The 17072-nt window shown below is 38.9% G+C and overlaps 1 protein-coding gene across 1 annotated transcript; it reads left to right on the forward strand.

Moving 5' to 3' along the window:
* Positions 1-1672: 1672 nt before the first annotated feature.
* LOC122660051 (very-long-chain aldehyde decarbonylase CER3) lies at positions 1673-11259 on the forward strand. The gene is made up of 11 exons (XM_043855224.1): positions 1673-1771; positions 1901-2124; positions 2228-2460; positions 2611-2830; positions 3899-4020; positions 4640-4896; positions 5070-5177; positions 5638-5844; positions 7566-7676; positions 8579-8752; positions 11081-11259. The coding sequence occupies exons 1-11, from the start codon at positions 1721-1723 to the stop codon at positions 11234-11236; spliced, it is 1863 nt and encodes a 620-aa protein (XP_043711159.1). The 5' UTR covers positions 1673-1720; the 3' UTR covers positions 11237-11259.
* Positions 11260-17072: the final 5813 nt, after the last annotated feature.

A 17072-nucleotide genomic window follows, 5' to 3' on the forward strand; every position in this document is an offset into this window, starting at 1 on the left:
AATGGACGAATCTAAAACAGGAAGGGATAGGATTCCATCGGGATTCCACTTGGAATGCCATGTGTCAGTTAAATGCCATATTCACAATAAATTAAGTGTGATAAAAAAAAATTTTAATTAAAATAAATAATTACAAATCAATCTCCCCATTATATAATCTCAAATAATAGACTATAGAGCATGTATAAATTTACTATCAAAACCCTATTCTATCGAAAATGCAATTTCAGAGATTTTTTAATTCAAATTGGATATTGAAAACATTTCTAAAAAATTGTGAAATAAAATATTATTGAATTATATTAATTTTCAAAACTTTACAAACAATTTTACCAAAATACCACTAGATTTGGATTTGTGTCCAATCAATTACAGATATTCTGTGGTTAAGTGCATAGCGCACTTGGTAGCTAGTGGTGCGTAAAGGTCCATTGCTATCAGGAGGTCTTGAGTTCAACTCTCCTGGTTCACTTCCTACATCGCCTCCTATCTATCAAAAAACAAAGAAATTTATAACAACCAAACACTGTGACTTTAATAACTATCCTTTCTTCTACTCTTCTTAGTCTTTTATTTTCTTACATTTTTTACTTTTGATTTTTTTAATAAATATGTAATACCATGTATCACATTGCATAAAACAATATATATAAATAAATAGCAAATCTAGAAAAAGAATCACATTATCTTAACTTATAAATTTATAAAAATAAGATAACAAAATCCAATAAGGTAACTTAAAAGGATAGACAAACACAAAGTTATATTTCAGATATTTTATTACCGTCAGACTGCTAAACAGATCGGATAATAATAGGTCAGATAAGGGGATTATCATATTCGTATCTGATTAGTTTCGGATGGATTCGGATTCTCCTAAATGGATAAGAAAACGGATCGAATATGGATTTACGAATATGCATTTACATCCCCAGGAGTCATGTTATAGTGTCAAAGGAATTTGAGAAAAATTCTCCAAAGTATAAAAAGAGTTAGAGAAACAAAGAAAAACCCAGCAAAACAGATAGTTATACGTACAGTTAAATCCAGACATAGTTAGTCTTCTCTTGGATCTCTCTCTCTCTCTCTCTCTCTCTCTCTCTCTCACTACACTCGTTCAGGTAATAGGTGAATTTAAGAACAGCTGGCATCTGCGTAGAGATTGGGTTACATCTGAACGCGTCAACCTTCTTCTTAATGATGTAAGAATGTCCATGTGAGTATAACTTATAGCATTGAAGGAGGGGGGTTGATTGATTAAGATATATAACTGTTTTTAGACTCGTAAGAAGTGTTTATTAAGGCTATAATTATTCTGTAAGGGCTTTGATAAGGGCCCAGTTGAAGTTGATGGTTCAAGAAATTAAGACAGGTAGAGAAAGAAAAGATTTAGTAAACAGAGACATTAATTTCCTGGTTTATTATTACCCTCTCTCTCTCTCTCTCTCTCTCTCTCTCTCTCTGTAATATTATTGGGATTTAGTTACTCTAATACTCTTCTTTATTAAACAATACAATTTCGGGGTTATTTTGTATTTTGATTCTCTTTTATTTCCAGCCTAACTTTGATTCTCTTTTATTTCCAGCCTATCAAATTGTGTTGAACATCTTGTATAAAAAGGTGAAGGTGTTATAAGGGCTTGTATCAAAGACACAAATTCTCCCAAGGAGATTAGAAGATCATCAAGAGCAAAGGGAAGTAAAGAAGGAGAGCTTGAAAATGGTTGCCGCTTTGTCTAGATGGCCATGGGAAAACTTGGGCAATTTCAAGGCATGAACTCACTGACTTTATTGAATCTAACATTCTATTTATTCATATCAATTCCTTCTATGTCAAATTGTTTTTTTTTTTAAATCTGATTCTTTTCTTGTTTGGTTTCATTTTTGTGTGTAAAAACAGTATCTGTTATATGGTCCTCTTCTAACAAAATTCTTCCTTTCAAGACTGTGGGAGGAGGAAACCCAAAAGGATAATTGGTGTTTTCATATTCTCATCATCTGTTGTCTTAGAGGTTTCATTTATCAGTTATGGAGCTCTTACAATGGCATGCTTTTCCGTACTCAACATCGTCGAATTCATCAAAGTGATTGCGATTTTAAGCAAATTGACAGGGAATGGAACTGGTATTGTTCTTCCTTATTAATTTCAATTTTTAATTCTCCATTTCATGAATCAAAAATATTGATATTTGAAGAATTTACTTTCATCTCTTTTTTTTTTTGACAGGGATAATTTCATAATTCTTCATGCTTTCCTTGCATCTCTTGCTTGTTACTGCTTTCCATTCTTATCCAATCTTCCTGTTTGGAACACAAAAGGGTTCATCTATGCTTTGATACTTCACATATGTATCTCAGAGCCTCTATACTATGTTATACATAGATGCTTCCATACTGATTCTCTATTTACCAATTATCATTCATTTCACCATGGTTCTCCAATACCTCACCCTTTCACAGGTATGAAAGAAATTTACAAATACCCAGAAACTCATTTAAGTTTCTGGGTTTTTCATTCAAGTATAGATTTAATGTTTCTCATCCAATTCACTGTTGAAACTTTAAATTTTTTTTTTTGTTTTGTTTGTTGTTTTTTTTTTTATGGTACAGCTGGCAATTCAACTCTTCTAGAACATTTGATATTGAGTGTAATTATAGGGGTACCTATACTTGGAGCTTCCATGACTGGATATGGATCAAAGGGTTTGATCTATGGCTATATATTGATGTTTGATTTCTTCAGATGCTTGGGACATAGCAGTGTAGAAGTAGTTCCACATGTGATCTATGAGACTTTTCCATTTCTCAAGTATCTTCTTTATACACCGACGTAAGTAATTAATAATGCTTTCTTGGAGATCTTTTTTTCAATCACTTAATATGGAATGGAGATCTAGAGGTGTTTCTGTTTCTATAAATATTCTTGCAATTTCTTTATCTGGTAGCCTTTTGAGCTGTGACCAGTTATCCATGCTTGTGAATTTGCAGAGCTCTTTAAGTGCTGCTGTCCTTTTTACCTATCTTTTCTACTTCAAATCTAATTTCTAGGCTTTATAGTCCTCCTCTTTGTCTCTTTGTGTTTTTTTTTTAGTGGAAAACACTTCCCATGCATGGTTGACTGGTAGATTTCATTGCACTCACTGTGAATGGATCACCACATAATATTGGGTGATGCTTCTAACAATGGGGGCATAATGATCACCCTACCGTTGCCTGAACACTCTGCTCGAGTGGGGTTCACCCCCATTATTAAAGGTACTGGAGAACTGGGCCGGGTAGGGAACTAGAGGAGATAATTTTTCGATTACCATACTCTTTTCATTTAAATGCTTTCAACCAAGATGATATATAAAGTTGGGGAGATAGTTATCTGTATGGGAGTGTGGCCTATACCAGCAGTCTCATGTGTCTATTTCTCTCCTCTTCAAAACAAAAGGGCAGAGGTGCCTTTTCATATAGCCGAGGAGAGATAGACTCATAGGAGTGCTGGCCACACTCCAGAATAGAGTTCGTTCTTTCTCCCATGGAGTTATCATAATAGACACATGGGGGCGCAGAAATGATCATGCCCCCCCCCCCTCCCTAAATGGTAGAAATTCCACCCCAATGTGTAGGCACGCAGGCTCTCATTGGCGAGCCGTGCACATCCTACGTGGCCCCTATCCCACGGTGAGAACACTCCTATTATAATTTGCTTAGTTATTCCGTTGTACTAATCACATCAGAGTTGATAGATGACAAGGACCATACAATGGAAAACCTTTGATACGTTTGGCAACTGTTTAATGATTGGAAGGATTATGGCTTTGATCTCTTTATTATTAATTTATTCTGGTGGAACTAAACCAGTTATTATCATTTCATTCATTTTGGTTTGTTGTGAGTGAAAATAATGCAGATATCACAACCTCCACCACTCAGAGATGACTACCAATTTCTGCCTCTTTATGCCTCTCTTTGACGCTTTGGGGAAGACATTAAACCCGAAATCATGGGAGTTGCACAAGAAGAATAGTTCAGGTAACTCTCAAAATCCTACCCAGATGATCTAGAAATAGTTTTTAATCTTTTCTATTAGGTTATGTTTGGTTGACAAGAAATAGACAGACAAAAAAAGAAAATATTCAAATTATTTTGAATTTGAGAAGAGAGATAGACACATAATCAATCATTGCGTCATTGATTTTTTTTTTTCTTTTCTTTTCTATCCGTTTCTTGTCAACCAAACATAGCCTTAGTTGATAATTTCCAATTGAGACTAGTAATTAGTGGTAGTACATGTACATCTTATATTAGTTTGGAAAATATATTGTTCTCTAGTACTTTATCGATACGTCAAAAGTTCCAAAGCTGATGGAACACATTAAATTAAATCAAGCTCTTTAATCTATCTCGTATTAGACTGACCCAATTTAACACGCATATACCAGATCGAGTCCCATTAGGCACGTAACACCATATCACCATAATCATAAGAGAAATTAACAAAGCAAAACATTTGATCAAAGTTAGTACATGGATGCCTAGATAGGACCCCCTAGCCAAGTTCTATTGATGATGCATTAATATTGTTCTATGCACTTCAATTTGAGATAAAAAATCCAAATGAATCAGTTTTTTTTTCCCACATATGGTGCAGGAAACAAAACGAGAGTACCAGATTTCATTTTCCTAGCCCATGTCGTCGACGTGATGCAGTCGATGCACGTACCGTTCGTTTACCGATCGTTCTCATCGATGCCGTATACGACCAGATTGTTTCTGTTCCCTTGTTGGCCGTTTGCATTTGTGGTGATGATACTAATGTGGGCTTCACCCAAGGCCTTCATGGTGAGTTCATACAGTCTTAAGGGTCGATTGCAACACACATGGACGGTTCCTAGGTATGGTTTTCAGGTGAGTACATAATAATATGAAAGTTGAGAATCCAAAATCTTTCGTTAAAAGGGTTATTTAGATTTTGCTAAATTTAGAGTGGTTGATGACCTACCTGCACCTCTCTTGTCTCAATTAGTGTTCATCAACTAAGATATGTAACGTTTCTCACTTTCTCCTATCCTTTTTCGCAGTATTTCTTGCCGTTTGGTTTAGATAGCATTAATAAACGAATAGAAGAAGCCATCCTCAAGGCCGACCGCTTAGGTGTGAAAGTCATCAGCCTTGCAGCATTAAATAAGGTTGGTTCTCTCTCTCTCTCTCTGTCAAAAAGATGGAAAATTTTTTCCTCCAAGTCCATGTCCTGCTCAGTTTCCCAGTCCTTCTAATAAGTGGGGCGGACCCCATTCAGGCAGGGGTAGGGTGATCATTGCATCCCCTTCATTAGGAAAATTGAGGCAAAGAACTGGAAGAGATAAATATCCAAAAAAGATCATTGGCAAAGGTATTTGTGAAATCAAAATTGATATTTTCAGAAAATATTAGGTGTTTGATTGATATACTAAAAGTTTTGAGGCCTGATGGAACGTGTTAAATCAAGTCATTAATATATCTCAAATTAGACTGGCTCAATATAGCGTTCATAGGAGAGTTTCACTTGCAAATTAGTGTTTAATTAATTACTTGAAAGCTCTAACACAAGATTAATTAATAAATGTTTTGTTTTGTTTTTGTTTTTGTTTTTAAAAATGATTTTGATAGAATGAAGCTCTTAATGGAGGAGGTACATTATTCGTTGAGAAAAACCCAAATCTCAAAGTACGAGTGGTCCATGGAAACACTTTGACAGCTGCTGTGATTCTAAATGAGATTAAGGAAGATATTAAGGAGGTGTTTCTAAATGGTGCTACTTCAAAGCTGGGAAGGGCCATTGCTCTTTATCTATGTCGTCGACGAGTTCGTGTAATGGTATGTACCTCTTATTATTATTATTATTATTTTTCCTTTTTAAAGTAATTTGGTTACCCATATAAATATGATGATTTTGCTAATCATACTTGTTAACTTCAAGACAATCATACTTGTTCAGTTCTCTGCTCTTAACTAAAAATAGCTCTACCAATAAGAAAAAAAAATTCCTTAAATGAAGGAGCACAGTGTCTATAGCTTAAAAGATTAATAAGGATTAATATAAAATAGTTATGGACTAATTATCCATCCACCACCTGGTGAATGCAAGCCAACATCTTATTGTTCACAAACCCTCCCAGGTTTTAATGTATTTTCCAAACTACCTTTCAATACCCCTGGGTGTTGGGTGCATTTGAACCTGTCTCAATGAATGAATTCCCATTCACCGTGGTTGAAGGAAAATTCGGCCCCTTAGTTATAAGGACAACTCTATATTCTCACCTAATGGCATGAAAGTTAAGAGGTAAATGTTAGTGTCATCGATATGGTGCTCCGAGGATGGAATAAGACATGAAAATGTTTTTTTTTTTTTAGGTTTTAATTTTTTCTAGATGAATATATATAAATATAAAAAAAAAATCATTAATATTTTCTTGTACTAAGTTCACATTTTAAGTTGGGAAGTAGCCAATTAATGGGTCTTGGATCTTGTGCAACTGTGGCAGGAGCTGCAATGTGCAGCATCAAAAACCACCCTAAATACAGGGGGAGGGTGGTCATTTCACATGTGGGGCCCAGGTGGGACCCACCTGTGAAATGACTACCTTACCCCTATTTTTTTTTGTCATTTAGCGGTGCTGCACTGATGCAGCTCCCGCCACGGCTGGATAAGATCCAATTCCCAATTAATGCGAGGTCCAAATTTTTAGAAAGAACTAGCTTTCCTTATATAGAAGGATTTTGTCATGGTATGTAGTACCACCTTAGGGACCATTGGATTTGGTTCTAAGGTTAGAAAATAATTTTTTTGGACAAAAAAAAATAAAATTTAGAGAATGCATTAAATGTTCATTGTGAAAAGTCACCATGGCCTTGATGAAATTCTTTAAACAAAGATTCAATCCTCAAGCCCTCAGCCCTCAGCCCTCAGCCCTCAGCCCTCTTAACTCTTATGCAGGTCACGCTGCCAGGGTTTTTATTTCCTTAATTATATATCGTTGGTTGTTAGTTGTTAGAACGTTAGAGGTATGACACATCGACATCTCTAGATTTCGTCAACATCAACGAAACAAAGAGGGGCCTGAAATGACCGCCTTGCCAAATAAAAAGGTCTGCCATTCCATGGGGAGAACGCTACCATAGCGTTCTTTTTCCCTAACTTATAATGGAACTTGGGGCTAATTTCTTGTAACCACCAAACGAACCCTTAACAAATTGGTAACCCTAAACCGACCCAGTTTTGAATTCCTTGTCTATTCTCCTGTTGTCATGGCACATGGTTATGAATTATGACTCATATTGGGGAAAAAAAAAACCTGTCTTCTCACATCATAATCAATTCTAATTTGTTGCGTAGAAATTAGATGAGTATATTTATGGTTTCTCTTCTTAATTAAGAAGAGGTAGACCGGTGGGGGACCATTAATTTGGTGTTAAATCAATGCTTATTGGTTTGGATTAATAAGGGTGGACGTACAAATAATTACTGGCAGGGGATTAATTAGGAATAACTTAATCTTGTAATGACAAATACGGGTTTTCTGTTATTTGAATTGCAGATGCTGACCCTATCAACTGATAGATTCCAAAATATTCAGAAGGAAGCAGAACCTGAGTTCCAAAGCTTCTTAGTGCAAGTAACAAAGCACCAAGCAGCCCAAAACTGTAAGGTATAATTCATAAATTGCATGGCTTTCCATATGTAACGACTCAGTAGGACCTTTATGTATATTTTTGGGAGAAAAGGTGGAAATCCCACCCCAATGATGCCAAAGAGTGTGCTCTCATTAGCCTATTTGCGTGGAAAGGACAGGCTCCCTCACAGAGAATGTCGATCCATATTTTTAGTTAAGAGAATGCTACCTGGTCGCGTGTGGCCCCTGCGCCCAAACACAAGGCCGCACGAAATGACCATCATGCTCCCATAATAAAAAATGCAAAAATCCTAGAGAGTACATCGGTCATTTCACATGGTCCTATGTTTGGGTACAAGGGTTATCTGCCGCATGCAATTAGGGTTGGGTTGGACCAGGCTTTTTAAAACCCCAACCCAACCCTGAGTCCCCTTAACTAGGCTTAGACCTTGCTCGACCCTAACTCATGGCCTAAAAAACCCGACCCTGACCTGCCCTTAAGGTCAGGTTGGTTGACCCAGATTGGCCCTATCATAGGGAGGGGGAAGAGGGATGCATGGATTGGGTTGGACCAGAGAGAAAATTATCAATTTTGCATAAAATAACACTATAATAAAATATTATAACTTAAACAAAATGTGTGTGACGTTTCAATAAATATTGTATAGTATAACTTAAAACAAGGTCGGATTGGGCTGGGCTCAACCCGAAGCCTGAACCCTAGCCCAACCCAATCTTGACTCAGGGTTAGAAATTTCGAAGGAATATTTCCGCCCAGACCCTGTTCGGGCTCAGGACTTACCAGGGTTGATTTAATCGATAGGACCAAACTTGCACCTCTACATGCGACCATTTACCATTCTTTCTCTTGCACCCGTAAGAGAGTAAATACATTAAGAGTTTAATTAACCAATAGGGGTGTTTTGTAATTTGATCAGACATGGATAGTGGGGAAGTGGTTGACACCAAGAGAACAAAGCTGGGCTCCACGAGGGACTCATTTCCATCAATTTGTGGTCCCAAATGTGATCCCATTCAGAAGAGACTGTAGTTATGGTGATCTAGCTGCTATGAGACTTCCTTCAGATGTGGAGGGCCTTGGTTCATGTGAGGTATGCATTCTATCTACGTTTACTCCATAACCCCCACATGAAATACAGAAGGATAGTGATTGGACTAGGAGGTGTTTTAATTGGAATTATATTGATTTCCGTATGTATTCCCCCTTCAGATCGTCAATATGATTTGATTGTGGATCTCACTTATTTAATAATTAGGGATGTCATTTCCTTGTTTTGAATTGGGTTTCGGTGTGAGAATTAGTGAATTCAGAACATTAACCAATAAAGTTGCATCTCGGTTTTGATTCGATTTTAGTTATGTATTGGTTTTTCTTATTGGTTTTGTTGTTGGTTTCGTTTTAAATGGATTAAAAATATATGTTTTTTTATTTTATTTTTGGATAGTTACTGATTTTTTTATCAGATTATATCAGTTTATGTCCTGTAAATTTGATTCGTTGTATTATTGGTTTTGGTGAGATCTAGTTTGGTTTCAATATCACAAAACTTTAGTTCGAAACATGATCCAATAAATGCATATTGATTTTAGTTTAAGTTAGGTTTTGACACCCGTAGTCTCATTGTAAGGAGGAAATGGCAGTCCCTCGTTAATCAAAGTCATTTATTAGAATGTGTTTGTTTGATATGTGAAAGAAAAAAAATTCAAAATCCTTTTATTTTTGTCAAAGAAACTTTGAGAGAAAATAGAAATTTCCATTATTCCTATAGTGAATAGCGATTTAAGATTTGAAGGGTTTTTTCAAAATGTTTTTTTAAAGGCTTTTCTTTGCATTGATAAACAAAGCAATTATATTTTTTAATTCATTTCTTATAAAACAAACATGGCTGAGAATAAGTTTTCCGTCACCCTTAGAAAAGGAGAAATTTTTTAATTTTTTTTTCTCCAATGGTGATGTGACTCATGACTGGAGTCTTGTCTACTAGTACACTTTAATCCCACGATAGCTATGGCCGATGGGCAATGGCTGTTGCCTGTTGGGTTCGATGGTGAAGAGAAATTCCAAAAAAACCAATAGAATCACAAAATTGATTGTGTCTTGGTCCATGACTCCATCCCCAACTACTCAACCACAAGCTTGCCGACCTGCCATTAATGGAAGAATACTACTTGCTTCTTTCATTATGATTTATATGGACAACTTCCTCTGACTTATTGATCAATTGTTGTGGGTCATCTTTTTCTTCATTGTCGGTTTAGTCTGTGAAGGGTCTTGGGAAGGGATGGTGGGGACAATGCTATCTGCTCACATGAAAATCAGACGTCCCTCTATTTTTGGTGAAATCAGACATCCCTCTCGCATACCACAATTGAGTAGTATCTTTGACTAACTAGCCAGTGATTGGTAAATACTGTTTTGAAGAGGAGAGAGATAGATACATGGGACAAAAAAAACTACTCTCCTTATTTATTTTAGCGCAGAGGTTGGGGATGCCACCCTCTTCAGGTATGCAAATGGTCTTGACCAATGGGAGGAGTGGTATGAGAGGGGTACGGTAGTACTTTCCATGAGGGTGGGAAAGAGACAGACATAGGGTGGGCACATGACAAATATATTGGAGATAAGGATTTTTATGTCATTTCGGATTAACATTTATGTCAATCTGACTGCATTTAATGTACGTCATGCTCATACGTGACTGTGCATGAAATTTTTTGCTTTTAATTATAATGATATTAAAGTTTTTTTTTTTTTTTATAGAATAAAAATATCATTTCTATTGGTAATTTTTATAAGGGGGAGCGTTCTCCGTGGGGGAGCACAAGGGCCACGCGCGCGGCAGCCAATGAAAGCACATGGGCTGGCATATCAAGGGGTGGAATTTTCGCCTTTTATGGGGGCAGGCGATCATTCCCCCCCCCCCTCCCACTCTATGTGGACATGGCTCCTGTGTCCTGCACAGAGAATTTTTCTCGTTTTCATAATTTAGATCATATAAAAATATTAAAAATGGTGTTGGGATTCCATGCGAAAGGCAGAAATAATAATCTCACATCGGAAGTCAATTGTTGCTTGAGTAAAAATTTAAAAATAAATAAATAAATAAAAAAGAAGTTATATCAAACAGTAGTGTATATATTTGTAAATTTTCATTCCTTTTTTGACTCAAGAAGTCGATTTCCAAGTCTGAGACTATTATCCTGAACCCACCTGAGCCCGCTCTGAGCCCAAACAGGGCTGGACTGAACTGTTCAACCCCTAGGGCGGGTTAGGCTGGGAATTTGAAGCCCGAAGCCGGGCTAGGCTGGGCCTGGGCTGAGGCATTGAACTGAGTCCGACATACCCACATTCTCTGAGAAATATGTATTTGATTTCATATGGTTTTGAGTTATTAATACAAATTCTTCTTTGGAAGCAGTACACCATGGAAAGAGGAGTTGTCCATGCCTGTCATGCAGGTGGCTTGGTTCATCTACTCGAAGGATGGACTCATCATGAAGTCGGAGCCATTGATGTGGAGAGGATCGATGTAGTGTGGAAAGCTGCATTAAAACACGGTTTAAGCCCAGTCTAAGCACCATCGTCAATCTAGAACCAATTGAAGGGAACCCTTAAGATCTCACTCTCTCTCTCTCTCTCTCCCTCTCTCTCCCCCTCTCTATATTATATGTTTCTATCTGCATTTTCACGAAAGAAAACATGCAAATTCAGGTGTCAAAATCACAAGTTGGCTCATGTATTGTTTGATTAAGAGTCCTCATAGATGAGAAGAAATTATTCTCATATATCCCAAAATATTGTTGTATTTTATTTGCCATGTAGTCAAATGTTTTCCATCTTATCCAATTTAGGCCATAGAGAAATTAATAAATTAAGAATGCTTGGTTCGAGCTGAGATGCATGGCTTTGTCCAATGGGCTGTCAAAGATAGGAATTCAATTGATCTGATTCGATCCGATGTGATCGCGGGACAGATCATTCACATTTTGATCATATGAATCTAATTATACAAAATGATTCGGGGGGAAATGATCTCCATGTACATTGCTGGTATCATGCATCCTCTCATACTTTTTGGCCTCCTTGACATTCTCTCTCCTCTTTGATACAAACCATGCATGTGTTAGTGGTGAAGTCTGATCTCAGTCTAGAAAGTGTTGTGGTGATTTTTTGGCAGATCGTTTCGCTTTCAAAACATGCAGAATGATCAAAAAGTGCATACATCAGCGCCGTAATAGATGGGACATTATGGATCTACCTGTATACCAAATTTTGCTATCTGGTGGATCACCACGTGGTAGGTATAAAGTAAGATGTTTGGCAAATGTTCTTCTATAACTTACTCTAATCTTATAATTATAAAATCCTTACCAAACCTAGTCAAGGAATATCCACGTTTGATCTCTATATTTAATAGATAATAGATCAGGTACTCCTTAGTGGATTGGACCAAATCCTCAATTGTAAGCCCTTCGAATCCGGATCAAAACCTAGTCAGCAGCCCACGAAAACTGGATTCATTCCTATCGGACTAAAATTTGACAAATGGCCAATTCATACCATGTACTATCTAATGACAATATCTGAAGTTCTAAAAGTTTATCTATTCAAATGACCATTTGTAACCTAAACATTCAGTCTACCCTTACCTCCTAGAGTAAACTTACAACTAATGACAAATTAATAAAATTCAAAAAATAATAATAATTTTTTTTTTGCTAAAGATCAGCAATTTGTATTAGGTAAAGAAAGAGGTTAATTACAGCATATGATCAGAACTTTGATTACTATACATCATGTCATCCAAGCTATGAAATATAGCTAGATCAAGTGAATCTGTAATGCGGCCTCCCTAGCTCCTCCCAACGCACCACTTGTGTGACAAAGTTTGGAGCTGAGTACCAATTTGTAGTAGTCCTTCCTTTTGTTGCATGAGTCGCAAGGGCATCTGCAGCTGAGTTCGCTTCGTGAAAACAGTGTGTGATTCTCCATTGAATTGAGTCTAGAAATGTCAACACTCTCCACCACTCTTGCATATATTGCCAAGGAAATTTTCGGTTTAGGACTGCTGCTACAAGGGCTGCAGAGTCGTTCTCAATCCACAGTTTATCAATAGCCAGCTCTTGCACCTGCACAACTCCAGTGAAAAATGCTCCCAACTCTGCCATGTAGTTCGTTCCCACTCCCTGGAATTTCGCATAGCATCTTCTTACTTTACTCTGCCATTCTCTAAATATACCTCCTACTCCCATCAGACCTGGGTTCCCCAAAGATGACCCATCTATGTTGAGTTTCCACCATCCATACAAGGGCTGCCCCCAACATACCTCAATGATCTTCCTTCCCCTTGGCTTGGAAATTTCGCACTTCAATCTCCTGGCTATTACAAGATCATTGACTGATTTTACCTGCACCCCTTGCATCCTAGTGCAGTTCGAAACTTTTGCGAAGCAGATCTTAGTTACCTATGATGGATTTCTTCTGTGACCATCAAACCGACGTCTGTTTCTCTCCATCCAGATTTGTTGGGGCACAATAGTAAGCAAAACATTCCATGCATCCGGTAGAGGCACAATTTTAGCCTTTCTTTTCCACCATGAGAATAGTAACTCCATTGATGGGAAGCCTCCCCATATCTCATTAAAAAGCAGTGATACATCCATCCATAACTGGCTGGAAAACTTACATTCTAGAAACAAATGTTGTCCCGTTTCACAAACCCCATAGCATAGATCACATCTGGACACCATTGGGATCTTTTTGCTTATTACTTTATTGTTTGTAGGTAGAGCATCATATGCTAATCACCACCCAAAGACCGAGGTTCTAGGATGCTGATTTTTATTCCATATCGCTCTATACCAAGTTGGCTTAGTTTTCTTTCTTCTTATCTCTTCCCAAGCCGACTTGACTGTGAAATTCCCTGTAACAGTGTGTGCCCAACATCGCCAATCAGCTCTTTCTGTTGTCCTTATGTTCAGCTTTTGGATCTTGTTAAATATGCTTTGGAGTTCCAAATCACCTATAGCCGGCAGTTGCCATTGTCCATCCTCCACAAAATCTGATATCACTGCATTTAAGGAGCTTGGAATAACCCTGGGTTGAAGCAATTCCTTGATGCTTTGTCCTTCGATCCACTTGTCATACCAAAAATTAATTGATCTACCATCCCCTACCACCCATCGCTCTGCCAATGAAACAAAGCTCCACACTTTCCTAATACCTGGAAATAGCGTAGATGTCCTCCTTGAAGAAATTCTAAACCCCTCGACATACATCACTACCAATAAAATCCCAACAAACTCTAAAAAATGTTCCCGGATACCCATCTGGGCCTGGGGCACTGTTGGGGTCTAGGTCAAACACCGCCGCCTTGATCTCCTCCTGCGTGGGTATCTTTGTGAGCATATCATTCTCCACATCTATAATAATTTTGGGAATTACAGAAAGCATTGCTGGTTCTCTTGCATCAGCTCCCCTTTTGAAGAAGTTCTCAAAGTGGGCCACAATATGATTTTCAATCTCGCTAGCATCAGCTAAGACAGCGCCATCCTCCTTTATAATTTCTCTAATGAAGCTTCGAACACGTCGAGCCTTGGTCGAGGCATGGAAATACTTCGTGCATCTGTCCCCAAGCCTTAACCATTTACTCCTCGCCTTTTCGCTCCATAGCTTTTCATGAAGCTCAATGGCTTTGTCATACTCCGATCTTGCTTGCAATTTACTCTCAAACAGCTCCTCAGAAATCCTTCCATATCCATATGCCCCTGCACATTCTCAAGACAGTTCTTAGTATGAAGGACTTCATGCTCAATGTGCGAAAACACCCCCTTGGCCCAATCTCTCAATGGGCCTTTGAGTCTCTTTAATTTCTGCCTCACAATATAGAGAGGTGAACCCGAGATAGGCATAGCCCATGAGCTTCTCACCACTGCACAGAACTCCTCATGATCAATCCAGAATCTTTGCATTAGAAAAGGGGCATTGGTCGGGCGAGGCGGCATGTCACTGAAAATAAAAAGGGAGGAATGGTCCGATGATCCTCGAACAAGAACCATTTGCATGCTGCCGACATAGTGCTGCCACCATGCATTGTTACAAAAACTGCGATCAAGGACTCCTTGAACATTTCCTAACCGCCTGTTGTTGGTCCAGGTGAATTTATTACCCATGGAGGGGATTGGCATTAGAGAGGCAGTATGAATCATGGCGGCAAAGTCTTTAGCCGATCCCAAATTAAATCTTCCCGGCCCTCTTTTATCATCTGCATACAGATAGGCGTTGAAATCTCCAACTACTAACCAAGGACATGACAACCCTGCAAAAGTCACCAGATCTTCCCACAATTGTCTTCGCATTGCTCATAAACAGCTCGCATGTACTACTGAGATCACACTTCTAATTCCATTAAGCTCCGCCTGTAATGTAATATGCTGTCCAGAGTCTAATAAAATAGTCGGCTTCATCAAGCCCTTCTTTCACAGTAACCAAATGTTTGGATGGCCCTCTGAGCGTGCATTTGCAATAATATCATCTTGCATCCCTAGAGAGGAGAATAGCCTTCTTGGACACCCTTGCACTCCAATTTTAGGCTCTACAATACAAATAAAATCTGGTTTATGTTCATTCACAATCAGCCTCAACTGTACTCTCGCCCTTGGGTTTCCCACCCCTCTAATATTCCAAAATAGGAACCTCATAATCACGGTGAATCAGAGAGGTTATGGCACATATCAGTTGCGCCCTGTTGTTGAGCTATTAGCCTATCATTAACCTCTCGAATTTCTTCAGCATTTTTTGCCTTTGCGTCGAGCTCTTTCAATAATGTTACCCTGCTGAATGTGCTTCTCAGTCGTATACCTACGATGTCTGACTTCAGTGAAAGCCTTCTTGTTAGCGTCTGCAAGTTCATGAGGCATGCCACCATGTAATACCATAGCAATTCGTCCACCATCCTTACTTGTAACAGAAATAGGAGAGCTGACTTGCGCTGTAGCGCAAGGTTGGTTTGTAAGAGCCTGAGAATTAAGCTGGGCAGCATCAGAGTCACGTTCCAGAACTGCCACAATCGCCACGTCATCCTCCTTATTCATCAGATTGTAGATTGGATCAAACCGTCCAACACGTGGAGAAGAGTCCCTGTGCAAGTCATGTTGCGACAAATTCAGAAGTTGATTAGCAATAGGACTTTCCCGTGCTACCGTAACACTGTGGGACTCTCGAACTATCTCCGCCAATGGCGCTGCACCACTGTCCTCCCTACTTACCAGAACACTGGGGGGCTCTCGAATTGTCTCCGCCAATGGCGCTACACCACCGTCTTCCCTACTCCCATCACCTATCGGAGTAGGCTTTGCTCTCCACCACCTCCTGTGATTGCGACCTTGCCCCTGGTTGTCAGCGTAGACTGCACCTGGCACCTCCATTTCTTCATTATGTGACCTCTAGGCATAGGGGCATGCATTCATCCGATGCCCAAACCTTCGACATCCCGAACAGCGAGTAGGTGGATCTTCATAGATCACCTCCTGTTTGAAAACGTACATCTCGCTTTTTCCCTCTTACTCTCGCTCCACAAAAATCTCCTCTACTCGTGAGATAGTGTCGTCCACATCCATGCACACTCTCGCAAAGTGTCCATAGTGCGAGCCCTTCGTTCTTCTATCTATGGCGATGGGTCTACCCACGGCCTTAGTGATGGATAGTAGGATATCCTCATGCCAGTATTCTTGTGGTAGGTTTGGAAGACGAATCCATGTTAGCCTATGTGTGATTGACTGCTCCTCTACCATGAAGTCCTTCTTCCACTGCTAAAATCGTAGCACTTGGCCATCCACTCGTAATGGGCTTCGTCTCCAAATCATCGTCATGTCTTCCGCATTAAGAAATCTAAAGAGGATAAAACCCTTCCCCAAATACTTCAACACTACTCCTTCCTTCAGCCCCCAGCTCTGTGCAGCCTCTCTTACCCTATCCATAGAAGTGAAGCGAAAGTTCAGGCGGCCCAAAAGAGAGTACTTAAGCTTGCCCAGTTGATTAATGTATGCTGTTTGCGGAATCTTGACACGAGTTAAAGATCCATCTCTAATTGGTGTGGCCAGATTCTCAATCGCTAGTAGTGCTGGCTTTACCACCGCTGCGTAAGACTGTTGAGGCACTCCCACCTCCTTGGCATGGAATTGCATTGCCGAAAAACCTAGGAACCCTCCCAAGTCCGGTAATCCACCCCCCAGAACCTGAGTGTTCCCCAGTGTTGCTCTCCCATTGCCCTCCAAAAAAGTCTCCATCGGCCACCCACTACAGTAGAATTATCACCCTTTGATTGATAAAAAAAAATTAAAAATAATAATAATAATAAATAATTAAATAAACAATGTATCCACTCTGCTCTCTTTATTTAGTCAACTAAC

Source organism: Telopea speciosissima, chromosome 4 (assembly GCF_018873765.1).
Source record: "Telopea speciosissima isolate NSW1024214 ecotype Mountain lineage chromosome 4, Tspe_v1, whole genome shotgun sequence".
Lineage (NCBI taxonomy): Eukaryota > Viridiplantae > Streptophyta > Magnoliopsida > Proteales > Proteaceae > Telopea > Telopea speciosissima.